Source organism: Buceros rhinoceros, unplaced genomic scaffold (assembly GCF_000710305.1).
Source record: "Buceros rhinoceros silvestris isolate BGI_N320 unplaced genomic scaffold, ASM71030v1 scaffold18781, whole genome shotgun sequence".
In the NCBI taxonomy this organism is placed as follows: Eukaryota; Metazoa; Chordata; class Aves; order Bucerotiformes; family Bucerotidae; genus Buceros; species Buceros rhinoceros.
In genome coordinates, this window is record NW_010396167.1 from 19629 (window position 1) to 38636 (window position 19008).

Genomic DNA, 19008 nt, shown 5'->3' on the forward strand with positions numbered 1-19008 from the left:
ATTCAAGAGAGGATATTTTTTCTTTTTGATAACCTTTTGGTCTACTGCAAAAAAAAGCACAGGTAAACAATTAAATGATACTTTCAAAAATAATGTGTTTTTTTTTTTAGTAGAGCTAATCCCCTGGATGCTGTTTCATAAGAATATTTGAACACCACCAGTGTGTTTAGCTGCAGTAGCTGCCATATGAAAGTCAGCATTCTTGGAGGAGACCTGTGGTCCAAAGAGAAGCGTGTTTAATTCAAACACTGGAAAAACTTTGCAGAATGCAAAAGCAAAGCATGGGGAGAGAGTGTGTTTTGTCTGTCTTCCGCAACAGATGGTATGCGATGGCCTCACTCTCTTCTGGGAAGGGTAAACAGACGGAATTTCCAGTTCAAAAAAATTACTATCGTAGCATATGCTACAACACAGGAAGCCCCTAGAAGATTTAAGAGTTTCAAGCCTCGTGTTTCTAATGGGGGAGAACAGCCAGAACGCTGCTGCTTGCTGCGTTGCATGGAGCAATTCCTTAGGCTGGCTCCAGGCTTCTGCAGTGAACGTTCAGTGCTCTTGTGCTTCTGAGATAAGGGCTCTCCTGCGTATGGGCATCGTCTTAGCGTGTCTGGTTGACCCAGACACTGGTTTTGAGTAGCCACGGAGTACGTGTTACTGGATAGATCCTTGATAGCTTCTGAGGTACGTGACAAGCCTCTGCTGCACTCTGTACTGGCACTGCCACAGATACCGTTATTGTTGCCTCTGTGTGCTTGTGGATGGTGTCAGAGGAAGCTCCACTATCAGCTTAGTGTACAGTTGCTGAAACTGTTGCTTCGTAAATCAAACTTCTTTTGACATCACCGTAATGGTCTTTAAATGCTACGTGTACAGGTAGTGGTGCAGAAACATGGGAAAAGGTGGTGGGTGACGTGCTTCTCTGTTCTTTTATCAGGCGGTTGAAGAACAGCAAAGCATCTACAGATGGCCACCGGTACCTCTTTCGGGGCAGAATAAACACAGAAGTGATGGAAGTAGAGAACGTAGATGATGGAACAGGTGAGTGTATTTGTGTTGCTCACTTTCAGCATCTCCAAAGACCGCTCTGTAATCAAACGCACCTTCGTGATTTCTTTGAGCATGGAGGGTGCTCCTCGTCCTTACAGTAAGGTGCCCCCTCAGAAGCGCTCTCTGCCCGTAGCAAACCTCTGCTGCTGAGACACATCGTTGCTTTCATGCGTTATTAGCTGGGCGGTCACAGGTGACTGCTTTATGCTAACGTCAAGAGGGTAATAAAGTAAGGTGACGTTTATTGCTCAACTGAAACCGTATATTTACCTTCACTCTGCAGCATTCCATCGCTCTCAGAGGTTGCCCCTGTGTATGCGATATACTTGTAAAAGCCAATGGACAAGTTACCTCTGGATGAGACCTCAAACGCTATGAATGCTTAAATTCTCAACAAAAGTGTTTAAGAGAAAGGAGCTTTTAAAATACCTGTTGGGGTATAACCCACATGATTGCTTGAATTTTTCCTGACGTACATTAGAAAAGTGACAACCTAAAATATCGCTACAAATGTGGATTTCTGGTTTAGAAACTAGAGGTGTGCTGTTGAGCTTAATGAAACTTGCAGCGGCATCGCAAATATGTTGGTTTGGAGGAAGTGTCTGTGTTATATGTTACTTCTCCTGATTTTAAAGTAGCATTAGGTTTGCCCTACATCTAATCTGAATTCCAAGCATTTCTTAGTGTAATTTCTCTTGAGTGTTAATGACAAGGGTTTTACAACTTCAGTAAGCTTCATAGAAGTCTTTCATAGAAGTTAAGTATTTCTTAAAAATTAAGATTTTTTTTTTTTTCCCCCCTGATTTCAAGTTCCTTGTGTTCAAAGTAGTTTGTTCACTTCTTGTTCTGCTGGGTAGACTTTGAGAACAGTTTGACTGTTCTTACTGCAACAGATTAGTTTATTGGAAGGCTGTTGTGTCTCTCCTGCTTTCTAAGTCTTTCAGCCTTTTGTCGTGGGGTTGTGTTTTCTAAGTTTTTACTACTTTGTCTCCCTTGGAGGTTTTTATTTCAGTTTGTTTACATCTTTCCTATTATGAGGTATCCAGAGCTGAAGCTTCGCTGGTGCCTGGTAGAACAGAGTGATTCCTGTAGTGCTGCATGTGGGATTCTGTTACTAATCCCAGGATTGTTTGAATTTTGAGAGCATAATTTTCCAAATTTTTAGTCTGTATTCCAGAATACCACCTCAGATCCTGCTGTGCAGTACTGGTGCCTCTCCCATTACATCTTACTCTGTGTTAATGTTTGAGACTAGGTCCTAGTAATTACTTTCTTCTATGTACTGGGTTGGTTATCGTACTGTTTCCACAATTTATTAAGCATTCAGAATTCACGTCTTGTTCCCCGAAGCTCTTGCAACACTTCTTGCCTTGGTTTCATGAACAAACAATGTTATTACTGATCCATTTAAGCTCTTGTTAAAACTAGTGGAAAATGCTGAACATCAGGTGAAGCGCTGTGGTGTCACACTCGACTCGTTCTTTGTGTGCTAGTCACTTTTTGTAAGAGCTGCTTGACGTCTGTTTTGGGCGGTGTCCTTCACCAGGCCCACCGGTTTCGGTCGGTAGTTTATACTTCTGAGTAGTCTGCACTGAACTTCATCAAGCCTCACTCACTTGAATACAGTTCACCCGATTTTTCTACCTCCCACTGTTTCCCTTCTGTAGCCTTACTCCTGCCCAGTCATTAGCTTGATTTGTGTGAGATCTGTTAGTGCTTTGTTTATGCATGAGTTGAGTGTTTCAGTCTTTCACGTCACGTATTATTTGGCTACCTTTCACGGATTTTCCTTCATCTTCCTTATATGTGCTTTAGAAATAAAAGACAATTTTCCTGTCTGTGTTATGTCTCTATGACAGCATCTCTTTCCTTTTATCTTTTGGCGTTTCTGTGGCCACAGAGGCTTATATCCACCATCTCCTTCCTGATGAATATTCCAAGAATTCTGTAAATTTTCTTTCAGTGGTTCCAGTCCCACATACTGCCACGCTTTTAGTGTTGGCTTCAGCAAATATTTCCTCCTTCCACATTTGTCCTACCCTTCTTCATTTGCTTGTTCGAGCTATCCAGTCCTTGCTCTCTCACGGTCTGTTTTCCTTCCTGCCTGTTTTTCTTCCTCATTGAATCTCCAAGTATGTTTTGGCTAAGCACAAACCCTCTTCCTCTCCTCTCCAGTCACCAGCAGACTAACATTCTCCACCCACAGGAAATTTTGCCACTGTCCCCATTTCCTATAGCCTCTCTCCCAGTACTGGAGGCTATCGTGCTTCCTTCCCACTGAGCCGTATCAAGTCTTGTCACTTTTACATGTGCACCCTTCCTAAAATCTGTCCCCCTCTCCTCAGTTCTGAGGCAGCAGTTAATGGTTTGCTTATTTTGAGTTCTAGTTTATTAGAGGTGGTAGAAGCCCCATCCCTGGGACCATTCCAGGTCAGGCTGGACCTTGGGGCCCCGGGGAACGTGCTGTAGTTGCAGATGTCCCTGCTGACTGCAGGGGCTTGGAATGGATGGCCTTTAATGGTCCCATCCCACCAAAGCATTCTGTGATTATTCTTACCTGCTTTTTTCCATATCCCCACATTTTCCACCTTCTCCATTTCAGTTTGTCCAATCTCCTAAAATAAATCCTTCCCCATTTTTTAAGGTAAAAACCCCACTGTTTTCCTTCCTTGGGTCAGCAGTGTATTCCCTCACCTCACACTGATACTTCTTTAACCCTCCTCTTGGTTCCTGTACTGTTCTCATTTGTACCCAGATGTCTTGTTTCTCATCCCCTGTAGACACCCGCATTTGAACTGTGACCCGGTTCTCTTCTGTGGGTTTTTTTTTGTCTCCCCTCATTCCCAAGTGTAGCACTCTGGTCTGTCTGGAGTGTAGTGGGAGGATCTAAAGCCGATTGTGAGGCCGAGCCATCACTTCTTAGGTTTTGGCCACAGTTTTAAGGGCTTCCTTTCGCTGCGTTAGAGTTCATAGCGTTTCCCTGCGTAACATGGGTGTTGCGATGATGGATAGGCTGCTGTGTCGCAGGGTTTATGTGGAGATGCTTTAATATGATTAAGGGACCTTAACCTTCCTTTTTCCAGTGGTGCTCCTGCCTCTCATCTGCAGGCTGTCAGCTGAGAGCTGCTGTCTGAGGCTTTTTTCTTTTCCCTGACTTTGGACTCTGATTTTCTGACAGTGCATGAATGATATGATGGCTAGTTTTAAAGGGACAAAGGATGTATTCGTAGGTTATGTGAATAAAAATATGATAAATAGTCAAGAGATGTAAACATGACACTACAAAAATAACTCGATTCATTTTTTTCCCTGTCATAGACTTGGTTCCACTTTCTTATACACTTTGAGTCCTAGAAAGTTTTGTTGGTTTAGAAATTAGCCATCGGTCTCATGATTTTCTGGTAGTTCCTGAACATTTCCCAGCCCAGCACACAAAGCTTGGCTGCTCTCCATCTAATTAAAATGCAGAGTTATTGAAAGGATACCAGCATGTCTGCTGAGATTTATGATAATCTTAGCAAGCATTTCAGCAAGGGGTTCAGTTTTGGAAAATCCTATCTCCTTACAGAAAACAGGGCTAAATTATGGAGAAGTATTTACAAAGTAAAAAGCTCTGTTATTACTGTAGTTCAGGGCTGGCCCTAGGACTTTCTTGCCTCTTCATAAAAGTTTGTGGTGAGAAAATGTTGACTTTTAAAAATATTTTGTACAGTAGTTGCTAGTTCTGGCTTTAATCTCTATGCAACTACTCCCCCCCCTCAGTATTTGTTATCATGAGGCATTTATGCCTCACAAATTTCCCCCAGGAAACACGTGTAATCCTGGTGAAGGGTATTCCAGGGTGTCAGCTTTGGAGATGACGGCTCTTCAGCTAGTTTCCGAATACCATTTATGGACTAGCCTGTCAAATCCAAATGTTACAGAAGAAAGAGTCAGCAGCGGTACATTGTCTGATCTTCGTAGCAGAGTGGTTTACGTGTAAGAGTCAGAAGTTTACGATGGCTTAAACATCAGCAGTTGTTTCCGCTCTCCTATAAATCGCACACTGAGATAGGGTTGTTAGCAACATACTTCAAAGCTGATGCATTTGGTTAATGCATGTGTTCAGAAATCAGAGCAAATCTCGGGTTCTATTTGTTTAAACAAGCGTGTGCTTATTCAGGTAACCTGGAAAGACCCATCAAATACCTGTGATTTGCCTTCTTGTCAAATGAAGGTGTACTTCCCCCTGTGTATTTAGTGCTTTTTAAAAGTTTAATAATCCTTCAAGCAGCACATCGCCTCTGAGTAATTGAAGGGGCGAACCCACAGTGCTGCTGTCATAAGGAGTTAGTCGTTCCAGTGGAACACAAACAGAAGTACTCCGAGTGCCGTGATCTGTGCCTGTACCAGGGCTCTGCCTGCTGTAGTGTCAGGTTTGTACCTTCCTCCATGTGCTGGGCAGGTCCCGGTTACCTTTTAAAAAGGACAGCGTTTACTGGAATTTATAACGTCGCCCACAGGCAGCACAAATACCTTTAAATTCTTTTTCGTTGTTTTGTATTTCCTGAGCTCTGTCTGTGAAGGGAAGAGCTCTGAACTGTCACAGCTTTGGCTTTTTGACGTGCCGCGCTCTTTAAGCCAGTTTTCTGTTCCCAGCTGACTACCATAGCAGCGGCCACACCGTTATTAATGGCTGGAAGATCCACAACACCGCCAAGAACAAATGGTTTGTATGCATGGCAAAAACCCCCGAAGAGAAGCAGGAGTGGCTGGAAGCTATTCTGAAAGAGAGGGAGCGAAGGAAAGGTGAGTTGTTAAACGTCCTTGCGTGGCTTTGCTGGAAAGCTGCACCCTATTTTCGTGCTGAGCTGGAAAGCAGACAGCTGTGAGGTGGGCTTGGGCTGTCAGAGTCAGCTGAAGGCCTGTGGATCCAGCTTGGAAAAAATGTGATTTTACATCTTATCCCCCGCCAGTATAAGGTGTCAGAATTTCCTGGAGGCCTGTGTCCTCCTACGGTTTGTGGTACGTGAGGGTCTGTCCTAAAAGCTTGTGGAATTTGTGTGCGTTGGGTTCACTGAAATGAGCAGCTTTTCTGTGTTGGATCTGCGTGCAGATGATCCAACATGAAGTGATAGCAAACACCACAGCCCCATCTTTGGTGTGTTCTCCCCTGCCCAAGAAAGTAAGAAATCGCCATTGGCACACCACTGTCTCTTTGAATAACTCAAGGTGTGAGAATACTTGGATGAAATATAATCCCGCCTTCAAACGTGACCACGAATAACCTCACGTATTCAGGGTGAACCCAGCAGAAAGCAGAACCAGGGGAAGATGATGCGCCATCATCTTCTGGAGCTGATTTCATTTGCAAGCTAGAATACCCTAATCAGCATGATTGGAGCCTTGGCACTGAAATAAGATATGACCTCGGGCTGAGATCTGGGATTCCTTTTGTGGACAGCATAGATTTTCAGTTGCCTGTTGCAGCCGCTGCTGTTTTCTACCTCTCTGAGTGAGGACTAACAGTTCTTTTTTTGTCTTTTAAAGTTGAGTACTGGATGTTTGCAGAACATCTGCCGTAGGACCCAGAGTTTCAGCTAGGAAACTGTCTGTGCCTGGGCTAGTTCTTTGTATGTAAAATATTAGCATTGCTTCTCCCTCTTGGGAAAGATACTCAAATACGGTGGTGATATCCCTTCATAAAATTGTAATGCCTTTTTGGCAGGTCTAAAATTGGGCATGGAACAGGACACTTGGGTGATGATCTCAGAGCAAGGAGAAAGACTGTACAAAATGATGTGCAAACAAGGGAATCTCATCAAAGACAGGAAGAGGAAACTAACCACTTTCCCCAAATGCTTTCTTGGAAGGTATTGTATGTGTTTTATAGAGTGAATTTTCATCAGCTAAAAACACATTTTAAATCTTCTTTGGGACTGAGGAAACCACACTTTATTTATAATGTCTGTTATGCCTGTTTGCCTCCCAGAATATAGCCCAAATGTAAACTGGTCTTCCTGAAAATTATGGGTGTGTACGCACGTTCCACAGTAGCTTTATAAAGGGACAGGTCTGCAAAGGCATGTTAAAGATATGAAAATGCATCAAATAAAATAGTTTATTTGAAGAAATAACTCCCAACTTGTTCAATGCATTTTTTTCTCTGAAGTGCCTAGTTTAGAGTATCAAATCTGCTTTATTCCACTTAAAAACCTGTCTCTAAAATTGTGTCTGACCTCCTCTTGCCTGAATGTCAGGGTCAGAATTACTAAATAGAGTTTACATGTCTGAAAAATGTAATGTTGCGTTGTAACTATGGCTTAAGACTGAGAAAGACACAGGAGAAAGACAAAGCAAGAGGTACCCTGTGGGCGTGACCCCGGCAGGGAAGCAGCCGAATTAGCCTGCTGTCAGTCAGCAGCAGGATGCGTCTCGTTTGGGAGGCGACAAAGAGGCTGGGTCAGTGGCTGATTGGAGGAGAGTGCACTTGAAGCCAATCCAAGTAGGGCATGTCGAATAAACAACTACTAGAGGATTACAAAGCACTGTGATAAGAGAGAGCGCGGTGCAGAACCGCAGTTGCAATTGGCAGTGAGTAGGTGCCGCAGCAGTTTGCTGCAGTTGTATTTCAGTAAAGGCTTTGTGTGTGCACAAGCTGTTGTCGCGTTGTCCGCCCCGACTATTCACGACGTGCGGTGATTTCCACCACAATTGGTGACCCCGACAGTACCCTGAAAATGTGTCAATGCCAAAAAATTAGCTTGGGGTGTGGAGGGGTCAGATGTGGCTGTGCTAGTAAGGAAATCCTAGAGAACATGTGGGCTGTCTTCACCATGCGCAAGCTTCAGGCAGGTGAAACAGCAGAAAGAAAGGTATCTCGAGAAAAACCACGTGTTTATGTCAAACTAATAAGAAGTTGAAATGAGTGGGTCTTCAGAATGTCACAACCCCTTCAGAAGATCATTAGGCTTAAGAATCACCAGGCTAGTAAGAGAGTAACGGAGAGGGAAACGTTGTGGATCTGGTGGTATGACCTAGTGGTATTGACCTTTGAAGTTTGGGGTTGTTTTTCTGTTTCTGTTTTTCTTTCAGTGAGTTTGTGTCCTGGTTGTTGGAAATTGGAGAGATACACAAATCTGAGGAAGGTGTTCATCTTGGCCAAGCTTTATTAGAGAACGGCATTATCCATCATGGTAAATATAATTAGTTTAAACTTGTTTTCAAGGTAACTGTGGGAATCAGAGTGGACTTAATTTTGTTTGACAAAAAAGATGGTGTTGTCGATGCAAGACAGACCATTGAATCTGTGCTGTGTCCTTGCAGGGACCTCGTGGGGCCGCTGTCCGTGCCTAGCAGGCTTACTGGGAGAGGCTCCATTGGTCAGTCAGATGGTACCTGTGCTGCTGGGATCACCAGGGTGCACGCAGGGACCTCGAGAAACATTGCTGTTCTCTTGTGATCTGAAATGAAATTGGGGGGAACAGAGAACGGTAGACTGCTTTTAAGGATTCAAACCTTCTCTTAAGGTCAGGCTTTTCAGGGATACATGTTCCACAACTCCTCTGTTGTAGAGGAGTCACGGCTGGCTGTTGATAAACGTGCCTGCTCGTCTGCCCGCTGTTACAAGTGGAGCTGTGGAACCCAGCTCAGACCCCAGCAGGTTAATCTTTGGAGTGTTAAGGCCTTATTTGCACTATGCTGTACAACTGCTGTCTGCGTTTAGCCCGCGCTGGAGAGAAGCGTCCCTGCAACGGTTCCGTTTGAGCCAATAAGAGGGATGGATTTCTGGAGGCAATTTGCACTGGCAACACTTTTCTCTTACCAGAGCAGGTCTTTATCTCCACCCCTTTCACAAGGTGTAGTCCAAAAGGACCGTATAAGCGAACTGGAGAAACTTCTGTGTTTGGAGGCGTATTTGGCTTACAACAGGTACAGTCCCTCAGAAACAAAAACAGTGCTGCACTTGTGAATTTAGCTACCGTGCCAGCATAGGTCCAGGGTGTAAACCTGGATGGAATCGTTGATAATATACATTTTAATACTTCTATGCTTTAGCCAGCAATGAATTTAATACTTAGATTTTAAACTCTTTACCGCCATGTTTTCAGTGTCCTTGACTGGAAAGAAGGCGGGAGTAACGGAGTGTCACTTGGCTGTGTGCATTTTAAACATACAGAGAGTAGGAGGGAAAACATGAAGGTTATTCATCACTAGGCGTGTAGTTCTTAATTCTTTAATGTCAGTCTACGTGATTTTCCTCTGCCATCAGTCAGATGCTGTTATGTTTACGACACAGAATTGTTTTCAATGGAGTGATTCTGTTGCCAAAGATTCTCCTCCTGATCTTGTAATTTATATCTGAAATATGCTCATAGACTTGCTCAATACAGAGTTAAATTAATATTGTGTAATTTCATGAGATAAAAGGGTAATTATATTAGAGCATAGAAATGTGAGCCAGACAGGCCGCTTGGAATAGCGCATCCAGCTGTGGTTCGGAGAAAATAGAAATCTTAAAATAAAGTTGAATGAGCCATCTGTTTTGACAGAGGGAGCAAGGGAGAAGGCAAGTTGGGCTGTTATTCATGGTGCAAATACTGCACCATGGAGTGGGCACACGCACTGTCCTGGCCACCCTTTCCACTCTGCGGGGCTTCCTTCCAGCAGTGCCCAACCCCCGTGGTGGTGGGCGCTGTCTGTCTTCCTGCTGTCTGGGCTCTTGCAAGGAGGAAAGTTACAGGTTGTCCTTGTTTGGTTTTCTCCAGTTCTGCAAAAGGGGATAAATCTGGTTGTACGTTACTGTTTTAAATCTACCTGGTGGCATTCATCCGCCAACGGGCTGAGCTGCTTTCTCCAGTCACTTCCTGCCGCTGGCTAGAGATGGAGGCTCCCTCTTAAGGAAAGAATAAAATGAATAGTTACAAAATACTCTGAATATCAGATAGTTTTAACATGAGTAGGTATTTATATGGCTGTGCAGCTTCTTGGACTGGTACACTGATCTGAGCCAAAATGACCCTCACAAAAAAAAGTAAAAGATCATTTTAAACCTGGATCGCTTCCTTTTTCTTAGTGTGTTGTGTAAATATCTGTCCCCACACACCATAAAGGTACGATGTTGGGAGTGACGTGAAGAACAAGCTGGGGTTCCTTATTTTTATGTGAATGCAGCGTTTTATCAGCTTTATGTGTTTGAAACTCGGGATGTGCAGCTCTGGACCTACTCCCGTAGTTTCTGGTGCACGAAGTGGGGGCTGCAGAGACAGAGCGGTGCTCCTGTTCCTGGCGGGCAGAGCCCGCTCTGTTGGTCGTGGGCGTGCGAGAACGGAACGGGGCTTTGTAGTCCCGCTTCCCTCCCGGTGCATCCCTGGAACGCTGAGGAACAGCTCGGCCTTAGGCAATACTGCCCTGGCGATGGTTTTTCTATTTTCTGTAGTTGCTGGTTTTAAAACTTCTTAATGTGTGTTAATCTAGTGGAAAATATTTTTTCTTCAACAGTAAGATACAGAACAAAAGATACTTTTTTCCTGAGTTAAATGGTCACAATCCATTAAAATTCGTTTAGATCCTTATTCTAGGCATTCTATGCAAACATTTTGTTGTCTGTCTGATCTGTTGAAGCAATGATATGTAGAAGAGCTCCAGGGTTATTCTGGATAATCGCCTCAGTGTGAACCGTCGGTTCAAGGCAGCTGGCATAGTGTCCTGGGCTCTACTGTTGGGAGATATGTCACCTACAGGTAGAGAAGCTATTTTGCTCCTGCATGTGGCACTGGTGAAACTGCTCTGTGAAATTTAGGTCTCATGGTCCCATCTGACTGGATGACATGTGGAAGTGCTGAAGAGTTTGAAGGGGCACGAAGAACTGCGCAGCCAGCAGGCAGTCTGCAAAGTTTGTGATGCCAAACTAAATTTTTTGAGGAGAATCACGTATGGTGGTTGAATCACTTGGCGTGGGCAGGCATGCACAGAGTTACCTAATGCTGTGGGTCCTGCTGCTCTGAGTAACGAAGGTGTGACGGTCCCCTCCTGTATCAGCTGATGACACAAATTGAGTGTCACAGTTAAAGCTTGTGTCTCCAAGCAAGGCTGTAATTAGTACAAGATGGTTGTCCTAGGATGGTGCTAGTGCCTAGTGCTGTCCTCAGCCATCCAATGAATCGCTCTTTCTAGAAAGACTGGCTGTAGCGCTGTTTCCAGGAGAAGTTTTATATAACTGTGATACGGTGTTTCGACAAAACACTGGAAGTGGTGAGGGGTGTTGCTGGAATCTTGTGAAACTCTGGAAATCTGCCCGTTAAGATCTTCCTTTGATGGATCTTTGGGAAAGTGGATTGTCAACACCTTCATAATGGTTGCTGGTCTCTTGCCCCGCAGTCCTTCAGCTGGCTGCGTGTGGAGGAAGACCTTCCCTCTGCCTGTCCTCCCTGCTGCCAGAGTGGGGACGTGAAGCAGCTTCGGGCAGATGGGCTGGCTGGGCTTCCTGCCCTCCCCGTCTGGAGTCTGCCTGTTGCTGCGCGATGGGCTGGCGTTGGAAGAAGCGATGCGGTCCCTCTTCTCTTTTTTTTCTTCAGAAGGTCACCTAATGATATGTCGTTTATTTTGTCTTTAAATTTAGTTACAGATAAGCACCAGTTCAAACCTGAACACATGCTGTACAGATTTCGATATGACGACGGAACATACTACCCCAGAAATGAGATGCAGGATGTGATCTCTAAGGTACGGCATAGGAGAGTTGCTGTTGTTAAATGGCGGTTCTGCCTGAAAAACAATGTGAGATACTATTCTGGGATAAACAACATCCCCTCACGCTTGCCTGTCTGTCTGTGTGAATCAGTTCCAGTTTTCTGTTTTTAATGAGGGCTTTGGCTGCTTGTTAGATCTTTTAAACAGGACATTTAAGCACGTTAGTTTTTAGTTGTCTGTGGTGTTTAATGGTTTTGCATGCAGGATGCGTTGCCTGTGTTTCAGGGTGATTCTGAAGCTGGTGTTTCAATGTATTGACTTTTTCAGTCCATTTTAAGAGATATGAAGCTGTGCGTAGACAATTGGTTTTGATTTTCTTCTAAACCTGAGTGTGGTGGTGTTAGCGCCTTAACAAGGCGGTGAAGCCGCGGTCGGTAGGTGTTCAAACGCAGACAGGCAGTGCTGTCCATCGACGCCGCTGCACCGAACAAAATGGTTGAACAGAGCTGCCTTTCGACTCGTTAACAGCCGGACAATGATTTGGAGGCTGTAGAACATGTCAGCAGTTGGGTGTTACGTTTGTGTGCTTCACTTTTCTGCTGGTATTTGTGAATGTAAGATATATCCAGAAGAATCTTCAATACTGAGCTACCAGGCACAGCAATTAGGATGGAATCTCATTTGACACAGCTTTTACTTGCAACACACAGTTCTCCTTGGATGTTATAGACATAATTGTTTTCTATAGTCTGCTAAAGAATGCTAATGTGATTCCTTTTTTAATACAATTTTCTGATGGTGATTTCTTAAACTCCTCCAAATGCTTTGTTTTTCGTTTTTAATTGAAAATGTTTCCGATCTTTGACTCTCTCTGCACTGTTTTGAAGTGTGTGTGTTACTTACCAGCTCAGTGTGTGAGTATCAATGCGTACAGTCGAATGCCGTGGCTTTTGCCCGAATGACTGTGGTGAATAGCAGCCAGTGATTGGAAGAACCTTCATGCGTGTAAACACGGCTGTTTCTTTCAGGTTTTGTGTACTTTTCCAAGTACTATACCTTCAGAATTTTTTTATGCTACCTTAAAACTAATCCTCTTTGCATGTGTCTCGGTGAAGCCTAGGTTAGATTGGAAACATTTTTTTCTCCTAATTTATTCATCAATATCATTATCTGGAAATACTAAGTTTTGGTGCATGAAAACATGTAGAAATCTGAAGAGACTGGCGCATCGGAATGAAGTGCATTTAGGATGTACAGGCTTCCGCAGTGTGTCCATTCCTCTTATGTTTTCTCTGGTGTGACCGTGTGGTTAACCAAGTTCATCTTTCACTCCAACAGGGTGTACGACTGTACTGTCGCCTTCACAGTCTGTTTACCCCAGTAATTAGGTGAGTCCCATGGGGAAATCCTTAGAGAGTCATTTGGAAGGCGTGTGTAATCCGGAGGTACCGTGTTTGAACAGAGGAACCTAGCCCAGGCTGTCAGGATTGGTCTTTTGGGAGGGATCAACTGAGACTGCAGGGCTGCCTGAGAAAACCATAACTGATTCACTCAATGACTGCAAGCTCCATTCAGTGTGACCTTTTTTTACAGACTTTTAGAGCCTTTTAGGGCCTGATGGATATACTTGTATGCCTGCTGTGTACAGAAATACACCCCTTCCCTAACACTCCATTATCTCATTTGGAGAATCCCAGCCGTAACTAACAGCTGCCTTTAAACCCCAGGGACATTATTGCCTAGCGATAAGGTGTGGTCAGCCTCCCCCTTTCTATCCACACTGGAAGGTTTTCTTTTTTCTTTTTTTTTCTCCAGAGGCACTTTCTGAACCATTACAGAATGCTCAGTTCGTGCTTGCATGAACTCCTTTGTAAAATGTAAGGGTTTTTTCTGTTAGGCTCTTCTGACTACTCTTTAAAAAAATTGTTTTGTTTTGAACAGGGATAAAGATTATCACTTGAGAACCTACAAATCTGTGGTCATGGCTAACAAACTCATAGACTGGTTGATTGCACAGGCAAGTACACCCCTTTTGGATTTACCTACGTTTTGCATTTAAAATTTAATTTGAAAGGTAGTGATGCAGTAAGCGGGATAACGTGCAGACACTGTGTGCAAGGGCTATTAGGACAGCATGTGTAAGTGTAATCCTCTTAAACTAGTAACACGAGAGGAGTCAGCTGTCAGCAGCCACGCCGTTCATCCCCTCTGCGCCTATCTTCCTGATTCGCAGTGGAACTTCAGATGTTTCTGTGAGACTTAGCTTCGTGATTCAGCGTGTAACGTTGTTCATGGCTTAATGAGACGGAGAGGCTCTGAAAAACTCCCAGTACTAACTAGATGGATAAAAGTCAATACCCGTTTGCTGTCATCAGTTCTGTTTCATTTTAAGGGAACAAGGAGCCAGAATGGGGTATCCTCTTCACGTAGCCAACATGCATCAGTTCTATAAAATAGAAGTTAAAAACTTCAAGACTTTCTGATTCTGTTGTGGTCCGTTTTTATGGAGGCTGCAGTGTAACTGAAATATTTACGTATTTATTTGGAGTGCTGAAGAGGCATGCTGTTTAAAGGCCCCCTCCGATCCGAACTGTTCTATGATAAACACGTATATTCTGTTTTATACGTATGCTATAAATGTATGTATAAAGGTGTCAGTGGTAAATACAATCTACAACCGTTGCCAGCCCTGTGGGGTTGCACCGTTGTGCACAGAGTCCCTCTTTCTGCTCTGTGAGCGTATGTTTTAATGTATTTTATGGTTTCACAGGGGGATTGCCGGACGAGGGAGGAAGCTATGATATTCGGTGTAGCTCTCTGTGACAATGGGTTTATGCACCACGGTAAGTGCGTACGTTCTGTACAAGCTGCGCTTACCTTCTGTTTAATGCGATCTGCGTGGCTGGAGGGAAATGCAGGGGCTGGTAGAGATGGTGCAGAAGGGGAAGGAAGATGTTTCATGGTACTGCTGAAGAGCCCTGTGCCACAATCTGCTGTTGTACACTGTATAACGTTATCAGCTGGACTGAAAACGATACAACGTGTGGCACGTACTGAGGGGTTCATCCTCCCAAGGATTTGGTTGGGCAGTTTTATTAGCCACTCTGAAATCGATTCCCTAAGCGCGTAATGCATATTTGCGCAGATGAGGCGATAATTTAGGAAATACGTTGGAAAGGAAGATGTTTTTGAGGGCATTTATAAAGTATGGAGGAGTGTGACACTAAAATGTGGTGACAGAGCGAAGTGAGCTGAACAAAAATGAGAAAGTCATAAGGGCAGCAGTGAGCAGAGATGGGAGGGGAGAGCAGAGGTACATGTAGTGCCAAAAACGAGGTGCGAAGGGCACAGTTAATACCATGAGAGGGAAGATTTCAGTGAACAGATTGCAGCAGTGGGTCGTGCACTGAAATGGAGAGAGGAAGAAATGATTTTCTCATCAGCTCGTTCAGAGAAGGAGGGAGAATCAACTTCCTCTCTGGAGCTGTTCGTTCTTTTTCCTTTGACTGTTAAACACAGAAACTGCATCTATCTGCTATTCTAGTCGCATCCATTCTGAATGCTGACCTGGCAAGCTGCTCCACCTGGAGAGTGCCAGAACCTGGTGATGAGTGTCTCCAGCAGCTGTCCAGCCGAGCTTTTCAGAATCATGGTTTTAATTTTTTCATTGGAAGAAACCTTGTGCTTGGCTTTTTCCCTGAAACCCCTTCAGGGTCGTGTGTTTTCCTCAGCTTGGTGGAATCGGGATGCTGTAGTTGAAAATGAGCTTAGTGGTACCTATCTGTACTGGAAAATGGATGTTCATGCTTAAAAGGAAGATGCTTCTAGATTCATACAGAAATAGCTTGCCAGCATTTAATGTGGGTATGCCTGTTCGGTGTTTTATGGTTCGTGAAAGAAGTGATGTTACAGTTCAACAGAAGAAAGGATTTTGATATGTGCGGTTTTGTATCATGCAGTGTTAGAGAAAAGCGAATTTAAAGATGAACCACTGCTGTTCCGTTTTTTTGCGGATGAAGAAATGGAAGGTTCAAATATGAAGCACAGACTCATGAAGCATGATCTGAAAGTAGTAGAAAATGTCATAGCCAAGTCATTACTGGTGAGTGAAACCCACTGATTTTGAGTACGATAACTGGTTGTAGCGACAAGAAATGAGCACTGTGGTGTTACTTAATGGGGATATTCTCTAGCTCTTCCTAATGCCTTTCTGAACAATTTTATTTTTCAGATTAAATCTAATGGAGGCACCTATGGTTTTGGTTTAGAAGATAAAAATAAGGTGCCAATTATTAAAGTGGTGGAGAAAGGATCAAATGCTGAGGTATCAAGTATTAAAAATGACAAATATTCACTCTAAAGCTTTTAATCAAGTCTTTCCTTATAAAAAAGAAACTTTAGTTCCTTTGGAGTGTGATGAATGGACAAATTAGGTAATGTCATAAAAAACCTGGTCCGTAAAGGCAGTTCTGTTAATTATTACAAATAGTAACTGATACTGTATACTGTCATAAAATCTTGATTAAGACTAGGTCTGGTATTTAGATCTCTTCAGAATGAGCGTTCCCTTCATGTTGATGTAACCAGCTCTAGCAGTGGTTTGCGGTGTCCTTTGTGTGTGGTATTCGAAAGCATGAAGGATATCAAGGAAATGTGTCGCTATTCCTATTGGGCTTGCATGCCAGCCGCAGAAAACGCTGTCACTGGTTATAAGAGGCAAACGTACACACCACTGTTACTGTTTTCTAGATGGCAGGCTTGGAAGCCGGGAAGAAGATCTTTGCCATTAATGGTGACCTGGTTTTTCTGCGCCCCTTCAGTGAAGTGGATTCCTTCCTGAAAGCATGTTTAAACAGCAGAAAGCCCCTGCGGGTCCTTGTGAGCACCAAACCACGGGAGTAAGTTGTCATTCCTTTGGGGGAACTTCTGCGAGCGACAAGCAAAATGGGTTTTCAAAGGCCAGTGGACTGCAGGCAGCACCACCGTGAAGTTAGTTAAAGTGCTGTGCCTAATCTGACTTTGCAAAGTCAAGCAATTTGTTCTGCTTGGGTTTTGTTTTATTGTGTTTGTCAGTCAGCAGAAGCGAAACGTGAATGCTTTAGGCCATCAGCACTGCCACTTGAAGTACGTGCAGGAACCGCCAGTGTAAAAGAGGTTTCCTTGGCGGTGGGTCAGTTTAGATCCTTACCTCTGGCTGTGTTTGTTAAACAGGGTCCTCTGTCGGGGCGGTAGCGGCTGCTTTGGCAGAAGTTCCGCTCTGCGGTCTAAGGGGCCCCTTCGGTGTGTGCGCTGCTTGTGTAAACAGCTCCCCGTGTCTGTGTAACGATGCATTTCTGTACGCAGTTCTGCCCGCCCCTACCTGCGCGCAGGGTTTGCTGTGTCAGAGGCACGAAGGGAAGCCCGGGGGCTGGTGCTGGTGGGTGGATGCACGCAGGGCTCTTACTAATGCAGGTGTTACTAGTTCACGCGTACCAATGAGAGAGGAGGGAGAGGCAGTGTTCAGGAGCAGTTCTGCTCAGACTTCGGGGGTGAGGAGGAGCCATTCTCTGTTGCCAGGTAGCATGCCCAGAGTGCCTTGGAAATGGCTCTGGTTCCGCAGTGGAGGGAGATGCGTTTCTCCACTTAAAAAGCAAAGAATGCCATATAGGCTTCAGTCGGCTTTGGATCCCATCTCTGCAGATAATCGTCTCTAAATGCTCGTCATTACGTATACCAGAAAAGAAGAATGGAAGTACAAGAAATGATGCAGTGATGTTACTCAAGACTACCTGTAAATCAAGTTTATTACAGTCCAAATGTATTTTAGAATCACTTTTCAACATCCTTTTGAATTTGTCTGCTTTACCACTGGCAAATGGAGCTTGGGGCAAAGATCCCTTAAATCATAACAGAGCTGGCTGTGGAAGAGGAGGCTGCAAAGTGAGGCCGGTGCGCTGTTGGGCAGGACCTGACTAGCTCTGATGAAGGCTAATGCAGCTGCGTTGCGTGTTCTGGAAGCTGAGCTGCTGTTGTGTGGATGTGCTGGCTTACTGTGGGCGGCCTCAGGGCTTTGTTTGCAGGAGTAGATGGGGATTCTGATTCTCAGAACTGTGCTGTTGTTGATTATGTTTGTCAGTAGGTTTATTACCGTTGCACTTAGTGGGATCATAGCACAATGTGCTCACAAGTTACACGAGCAGTACCAGGCAGTTCTTGCTGTACAGAGTATAGTACAGCTGTACTCTGCAGAGCTGCTCAGGAAAACTGCAACCACATATTTTTTCAGTGAAACTCACCAAGTCGTCACTTGGATGTTAACCAGCTGCAGTGTGGGTTGAGTCTTTGCAGTCTTCTGCAGCTCGTCTGCCGAGGCCTGCCATGGTCTGTGCCCCCCCAGGCTCTGTCCTCCAGGCCGAGAGGCTGCCTGCCTCCCCAGGGCTTCCAGCGCTGCTGTGCTGGGGCAGCCTCCCCCAGTCGCAGTCCCCTTGGGAGAGGCTGTACAGCTGTGGTGGTGCCTGGGTCACAACTGGCGTATTGAGTCTCCCTGCAGAATAGTGTTGCTGCCTGCCAGCTGGTTTCAGCGTTTCAGCTTGCTCTCATTTCTGATGTCAGTGGTGCCAGGTATCTGGGATGTGAGTGGTGTCAACCTGGAACTGCGAGTGAGTGAAACGTGTGGAGACTCACACCCTCGTAGGCTACTCACTGCTGTCTGCTCTTATCTTGATTACCAAAATGCTGCTCTTTGCTACATTCACCCGGGATCTTTGCTTGTATCAGGACGGTGAAGATTCCGGACTCTGCGGATGGACTCGGCTTCCAAATCCGGGGCTTTGGCCCGTCCGTTGTGCATGCTGTTGGGAGAGGTAAGCTGTGGAGCTGGTCATGGCAGTGGCAGATACGCATTTCATGTCTAAATGGCGTGGCTGAGGTAAATCCAAATTAGGTCCTGTGATTCCGCTAAATTCTTTTTTCCCTCCCCAAAGTCACAAACAATATGAAATAAACCCCAATAAGATTATTTTGTGTTCTTACAGTTTGTAAGCTTTGGATAGATGTTTCTGTTTGCTTTTTTGTTTTATTTTTATGGGATCACAGGAAAGCGAAGTTAAGGTAGTGTGGTCTTTACGGACCGAGGAATAGCTGATGGGTGCAAAATCGCCTTCTCCAGTGAGTGGCCACTGGGAAGCACTCGGCTGCTGGTGTTAATTCGTTAGGTAGCCACCTAAGAAGGTTCTGCAACCTTCTGAAAAGGTTTTACAGAAAACACACTTCACAAATCAGGGGTGCCGGTGACCTCGTCTGCTGTGGCGGTTG

General features: G+C 44.6%; 1 protein-coding gene across 1 annotated transcript in view; it reads left to right on the forward strand.

Annotated features, from left to right (window-relative positions):
• The window catches only part of PREX2 (phosphatidylinositol-3,4,5-trisphosphate-dependent Rac exchange factor 2), a gene marked incomplete at its 5' end in the record, with an annotated part of 91462 nt that overhangs the window by 12651 nt on the left and 59803 nt on the right, over positions 1-19008 (forward strand). Inside the window, 13 exons of the mRNA XM_010145830.1 lie at positions 1-62; positions 932-1035; positions 5683-5832; positions 6752-6896; positions 8119-8219; positions 11645-11748; positions 13054-13103; positions 13657-13732; positions 14486-14558; positions 15675-15817; positions 15947-16039; positions 16465-16613; positions 18472-18557. The exon at positions 1-62 is cut by the window's left edge and continues 7 nt beyond it. Of these exons, the coding sequence (XP_010144132.1) occupies positions 1-62; positions 932-1035; positions 5683-5832; positions 6752-6896; positions 8119-8219; positions 11645-11748; positions 13054-13103; positions 13657-13732; positions 14486-14558; positions 15675-15817; positions 15947-16039; positions 16465-16613; positions 18472-18557 (1336 nt within the window). The remainder of the gene's footprint in view (positions 63-931; positions 1036-5682; positions 5833-6751; positions 6897-8118; positions 8220-11644; positions 11749-13053; positions 13104-13656; positions 13733-14485; positions 14559-15674; positions 15818-15946; positions 16040-16464; positions 16614-18471; positions 18558-19008) is intronic.